At 35.3% G+C, this 7,270-nt stretch overlaps 1 protein-coding gene across 1 annotated transcript; it reads right to left on the reverse strand.

The window, feature by feature from the left end:
• Positions 1-2,544: 2,544 nt before the first annotated feature.
• LOC118008441 (olfactory receptor 6C2-like) lies at positions 2,545-3,480 on the reverse strand. Its single transcript, XM_035001985.1, has one exon. The coding sequence runs from the start codon at positions 3,478-3,480 to the stop codon at positions 2,545-2,547; it is 936 nt and encodes a 311-aa protein (XP_034857876.1).
• Between the last annotated feature and the right edge of the window lie 3,790 nt (positions 3,481-7,270).

Raw genomic sequence — 7,270 nt, forward strand, 5'->3', positions numbered from 1 at the left:
CAGAGCTTTTGCATGAACTGGAGTTAATGCTGTAGGACAGTTGACACAGTGAGTTGCCAAAAAGCTCTGCCTGCATTAGAAAGAGCTTCCCAAGGCTCCTGAACTCATTGCACTCAGCCGTCCTTCCTACCTACTTGATACCAAGGAGTATTGTTCTAAAAAAATCACATGGCTTACATATTCAGGTTCCCATTATTTATATTAATTTGTGTATGTATATATATTTTAAGATTTTTAATTTATTTATTTGACAGAGACAGACACAGCGAGAGAGGGAACACAAGCAGGGGGAGTGGGAGAGGGAGAAGCAGGCTTCCCGCTGAGCAGGGAGCCTGATGCGGGGCTCGGTCCCAGGACCCTGGGATCATGACCTGAGCCGGAGGCAGACGCTTAAAGACTGAGCCACCAGGTGCCCCTAATTTGTATATATTTAAAAGTTCAACTCTTTTTAAAAGAAAATTAGAGTTATGCTAGTGGTCACTACATTTATATTTTCATTCAAAAGTTCTTTTCATTTTTAACCACAGATTAATTTGTGCATTATCTTATATTAAAAACATGTACTGCATTTTATAGGTTAAGCCTATGTGAGCAGTTTTTAATATTAGGGTTAATATTTTTAAATATTACTTATACTGATTTCGTTACATGTAGGTTTTGCTTTAGGAGTCTCTTGAAAATATCTTTTTGCTGGAAGTGTTTCTTTGGTGAGGCTTCCTTAAGTCAAATACAGAATTTTGGGTCTAATAAACAGAAGTTAAATTCTGAGTCCACTACTAACCAGCACTGCTTAAATATCTGAAGCATTCCAATAGAAAGGTGATGTGAGCAACATATTTAATTCAGACTTCTATAGCCATATTATAAATTAAAAATAAATCAGTTTAAATGGTATATTTTATGTAATCAAATATATCAAAATATTATTTCAACCTGTAATCAATATAAAATTGTTTTTGAGATATATCTCAATCAAGGTCCCTGAAATGTCATAATTTTGTTTTACTTCCTTGTTTCTCAAGGTGTCAATGAAGGGGTTCAGGAAGAAGTTCTGCACATAGGAAGCATGGACTCTGTCACGCCCTTAGTAATAGCCACGAGGTACATGGCTGATTGTGTAATATAGATGAAAGTACTGCTTCTATAGGTTTCCTTTGAGTTGTAGTCATTTCTGTGCCTAATTTAGGTGCATTTCATGTTTTTACTTGTTTACACTTTTTTACATGTTTTCACAATCTTCCTAATCATTTTAGTTTCTCAACAGCCAATGCATATAGTTATAGATAAAGGTATAGAAACAAATACAGATGCAGATATATAACCATTATCTTTAGGAATTTACTCATCTTTTAAGAAGAATTGGCACTTTTACTTCAAATTAACTGCTAGTCTGTGATTTTTTGAGTATTCATAATTATACGAGCCTACATTTTATAATTCAGCTTCTGCATTAAGATGCAACCATTTGTCATAGCTTCCTTTTTTTTTTAAAGATATTTTTGTTGTTTGTAATTGTGAAAGGTGAAATAAAATGGAGTCATTTATGTGAAGGGGTTTAAAAATGAATCTGGGAGGCAACTAAGGATGTGGGCTGTATGCATGTCCTCACCAGGTAGAACCATGAATTTCTGAACTGCGCCAAACCCCAAATACCTCAAGGACTCTGCAAGAACATTTGCAACTTGCTACAGTAATGGACTTTTGCTTAGTGATGGCCTTAGCAGCCAGTTATGTGCCAAGATTAGTTTTCTGCCGCCAACACCAATCAAAATTTTTGTAGACAACTTACATGAGCATTCCCTTTTTTGTCTTTAAAACCTCCTGATTTTGCTCCCTAGTGGAACACTATTTGGGTTGCTGCCCAAATCTGTGTACCTGAATTGTAATTCTTTGATCCCAAATACACACTTTTGCTTGACTGTTGCCTCCTGACAATTATAGGTTGACAGTGATGTTTATATTTTATTTAATGCACTAGTCACATATCCTTTCTAAAGTGTAAGGCATTTAAGAGCAAGAAATCTGCAGGGTTTCTATTCTATCTCCAGTGCCTAAAATGGTGCCTGGCATCAAAAATGCTCTTGAAAGCTAGAATTGGAAAAGGCGATAAACACAATTAATCTATCCAAAATATATAATTAACTTGCTGGTTCTGCTTCTTTTGTCATTTTGTTTGCAGTTTTGTAAAGGCTTGTTAAGACATGAAGTCATTTTTTTGTTTCCTAGAAATGTATCACATTTTCTTTTTAAGAGAGCTTCACCTGGGTGGCTTAGTCAGTTGGGGGTCTGCCTTTGGCTCAGGTCATGATCCCGAGGTCCTGAGATCAACCCCCTAGTCAGTCTCCCTGCTCAGCTCTGCCGCTCCCCGACCCGCCTTGTGCTCTCTCTCTCAAATAAATAAATAGAATCTTTTTTTTTTTTTAAAGAATGCTTCCTGAAATAACTTCCTTGCTAGAAAGGAATGACTTAAAAATCTAAAGATATATACTTAAGAACTAATGATATTTTTAGGAAAATGTGATTCCTCTACTTCAGCAAATTCCATTACTTCTTTGAGAATAATGCAGTTCTTTTGATTGAGTCTTTGACAGCTTGTTTTACTTGCTTGTTTCTCAAGGTGTAAATGAAGGGGTTCAGCATAGGAGCAATGGATGTAGTAAGGACTGCCACACCCTTATAAATGGCCACTGATTTCTTTGCTGAAGGCTTAACATAGATGAAAATACAGCTTCCGTAGGTAATGGAGACTACAATCATGTGGGAAGAACATGTAGAAAATGCCTTTTTTCTTTGCTGGGCAGAAGAGAATCGTAGAATGGCCTTGATGATGTATATGTAGGATAGAACTATGCATATGAGGGTCATAATAAAGGTCAACACAGAACAGACTATGGCCATCTGCTCTATAAGCCATGTTTCTGAGCATGATATCTTTAGGAGGGGGGATGCATCACAGAAAAAATGGTCAGTAAGGTTAGAGTCACAGAATTCCAGATTTAGGCCCAGGCTGAGTGGCGGGAGTATGATCAAGAAGCCAGCTGTCCAGCGTCCAAGGATGACTCTTCTACAGACCCTCTTATTCATGATGGTCACATAATGCAGGGGTTTGCAGATGGCAACATATCGATCATAGGACATGGTGGCTAGGAGAAAAAATTCTGTTACACCAAAAAGATCAGTAAAAAGAATTTGAATGGCACAATTGTCATATGTGATTGTCTTGTCACCTGTTGATATGTTGTACAAATATCTGGGAATACAAGCAGAGGTAAATGAGATTTCTAAGAAGGAGAAATTTTGTAGGAAAAAGTACATGGCATTCTGAAGATGAGAATCTAAGAAGGTAAGGGAGATGACTCTCAGGTTCCCAGTTATACTCAACATATAGGTGAGAAATAGAAAGATGAAAATCATAAACTTCAGTTGTGGATCATCAGTCAGTCCCAGCAGGATAAAAGTTGTTATTGTGTGGTTTTTCATCATTGACTTCTGACTTCAATTCAATCTGCATTTAGAATTCAGATATATTTGATATGCACCCAGTGGTAATTAATGGGAGAAAAACTATTCAAAGAATCACACGCATTTCAAAAATTTTTGCTTACAAAAAATCTATTTAATTTTAGTCCACTGTATTAATATAACAGAATTTAAACCAAAATTTGTCATTGTTGTAAATGTATGCTGCTTCCAAAGTTTCACCATTGTAAAATATCACTCTATGGATAATTATGCTGTTTCCAGTTACCTTAAATCATTTTACCTTCTTTCATATTTTTATCATTATAAAAAATTTTACAATGATAAAAAATTGTGAAAATATGTATTTTTAAAGATTTTATTTATTTATTTGACAGAGAGATAGAGAGCACAAGTAGGCAAAACTTGGTAGGCAGAGGGAGAGGGAGAAGCAGGCTCTCTGCTGAGCAGGGAGCCCGAAGGGGGCTCGATCCCAGGACCCTGAGCTGAAGGCAGGTCCTTAACCAACTGGGCCACCCAGGTGTTCCATGAAAATATTTTTTGTACATTGTCAGATAATTGATAGAACTGAACTTTCTTCATAATATTGATCTATTTCTAACTGCATTTTAATTAATAATTTTATTAATAATATTTATCTTGCACCCCAACATGCTTCTGGTAGGTCCTAATAAGAGACTCACTCTGCAGATGAGGAACCTGAGGTACACAGTGGTTATGTAACTTGCCCAAGGTCACATAAACAGTGTATGTAGATAGGTTAGCATCCATGTCTGTCTTCGACTGCATCATTCCTAGTGCTTAACACAAATTCTGATTCAATTTTGTTTGATGAATTAAAGAACACATTAATGGTTGAATAATGTATATGAATGCCTCAAAAATCCAGGGATTTCTTTGGCTGTATGGGTTTAGCTCTGCATTCATGCATCAATTATTCTGAACTAGTCAATCCTGACAGATAAACAGACCAGTAACAGTGTGTGTCAACAAAATGGGAACTTCAGGTAATGAGAGTTTTAGAATCCCAGTCAGGTAGATACTTAATATCATGAAATATATTTACCTATGTTGTTTGTCATGGTGTGCTTCTACCAGTACAGCAGGCTTCCCTTATGCATGGTTTTGTTTTCCAGTTTCAGTTACCCACCTTCAACTGCAGTCTGGAAGCAGACGGCCCTCCTTCTGACCTGTCATCAGAAGGTCATTAGTAGGGGCACCTGGGTGGCTCAGTCGGTTAAGCATCTGCCTTCAGCTTGGGTCATGATCCCGGGGTCCTGAGATCAAGCCCCCATATTGGGCTCCCTGCTCATCGGGAAGTCTGCTTCTCCCTCTGCTCCTGCTTGTGCACTCTCTCTCTCTGTCAAATAAAAAAATAAAATCTTAAAAAAAAGAAAAAAAGGTTAGTAGTAGCCTAATGCTACATCTCATGGGTATCTTCACCTCACTTCATCTCATCATGTAAGCATTTTATTATTTCACCTCATCAAGAAAAGAAGGGTGAATATAATACAATAAGATATTTTGAGAGAGAGATACCATACTCACATATTTTTAACAGTACATTGTTATAATTGTTTTATTTTATTTAGGTTATTGATGACTTACGGTGCCTAATTTATAAATTAAACTTTATCATAGGTGTGTATATATGTATGGGAAAAAACAGTCTGTATAGGGTTCAGTACTATTCATAGTTTCAGGCATCCACTGGGGATCTTGGAACATATCCCCCACAAATGGGGGGGTTCTGTGCTAGAAAGAGAGAAACCAGATTGGCAATAATGGAGTATACTATGAGGATAGTCTAATTTAATAACAGAATCAAAGTGTGAGGTGTTAGGAATGTGCAGATGAGAATAACATGGGGTTATCCTGCAGCTGGTATGACTATAGGTGGTCATACAAGATTAGGTCTGGCTAAAAAAAAATGCTACCTGACTTCTTCCTACACAAGTGTGATACATTTATGAACTCAGCTGTGACAAATTTAGGAAGCTATAGGAAGAAAAAATAATGCAAGAATTAACGAAATACTTTTATGACACATTTCAAAGAGAGTAATTGTTAGAGTTCTATGATTTATAAAGATAAATTAATAATGTCGATTAAGAGGAAACATACTTTATGATAGTCCTTGATGGATCCAAGTCATAGTTTAAATTTAGATATTTTTCTGATTATGTGTAATAAAAGAAGCACAATGTTTTGGATAGAAAAGTGTTCCTTCATTTTTATATTTTATAAACTTAATTCACATTTGTGCACTCACTATTTAAAATTTAAAGATTTTGGGCGCCTGGGTGGCTCAGTTGGTTAAGTGACTGCTTTCGGCTCGGGTCATGATCCTGGAGTCCCGGGATCGAGTCCCGCATCGGGCTCCCTGCTCAGCAGGGAGTCTGCTTCTCCCTCTGACCTTCCTCCTTCTCATGCTCTCTGTCTCTCATTCTTTCTCCCTCAAATAAATAAATAAAATCTTTATAAAAAAAATAAAATAAAATTTAAAGATTTTGTTCAGATTTCCTTTTGTTATAAACCATACATGTCTCAATAAAATACCCAATCTGTGAGGATGAGAAAAATCTAATGAGCATACTTTCAAAAATATTTTGTTTTGGAATTTAAATGTCATGTGTTTCATGATTTTTCTGATACTGCTTAGTGATATTGGTTTTCCAGGAAACTTTTCTCCAAAAGAAGCAAGACACATTTTATGTGTTTTTGAATATATACCATTATTGGAGAGTTTGTTTGTGGGAAACCTAACAGAAACCTCTCTGGAGACAGAAAAACTAATGCATATAAAATGTAATTAATTTTGGCAATACTTTTTAATTGGGTTCCCTTGGGAGCCATTATATATTGGAGGAATATAGAATTCTACCTATAATATTAGACTTTGCATGAAGTAAAAGGAAATACTGATGAAAAAATTATCTCTTTCTTGATTATTTCTTAAATTATCCTTCTGATTATTATTTTAAAAGAAAAGATATTCTCATTGATGCTTTTGTTAATTTCAATGAAAAAACATGAATTATGAAGTCTAAATTTAATTGAGTCCTAGAAAAAAAAGGTGATTTTTATCAACATAGGTGATTCTACAGTACAAACAAAGATGAAGTATTTTTTTTAGTACAGTTGAGGTTCCCTTTGGAGAAGGCCATGCATTTTTAGTTGGTGAATTAGCAGATTATTAGATTTCTTAAAATATATTTGATACTTGGATTCCAATGGAATAGATAAAATGTGGGACCCAATATTGGGTATTTTAGTTTAATTTTAAGTCATTAGCAAATGGATTCCAGGCTTTGATTAATGGTGTCATGGGAATGTCAGACCATGTGGTCTGTGCTCTACTCTGAAACAATAGTTGTTACTTTGCATAATAGGGAGCATTTGTAAAACTGGAAGTAATGATTATGGTAAACAGTGTCTCATATCAATAATGGTAAAGACAATATAAAACTTAAAAGGCTATCTTGAGATTTTATCTCACTTTTATGCCAATATCAACCAGGAGAACCCTGACCTTTGAGGAGTGGATATACTCAGTCATACTCAACTGAATTTGAATTTTTTTTTGCTTTCTTTTTTTTTTTTAAATTGAGTTACATCTAAAAAAACAGGGCACAAAACTGAATGTCTGAAAAAAATCCACTTGGAAAGAATACTTTTGTCCATTATCTTAAAGTCTTCATGAATTATTCATACAAGAAAAACACAAAAACATAGGGAAAAAATCCTTGACATTGGTCTTGACAATGATTTTTTGAATATGACACCAAAA

The sequence above is a fragment of the Mirounga leonina genome, unplaced genomic scaffold (genome assembly GCF_011800145.1).
Source record: "Mirounga leonina isolate KUSES-001 unplaced genomic scaffold, KU_Mleo_1.0 Mir_126, whole genome shotgun sequence".
Classification (NCBI taxonomy): domain Eukaryota; kingdom Metazoa; phylum Chordata; class Mammalia; order Carnivora; family Phocidae; genus Mirounga; species Mirounga leonina.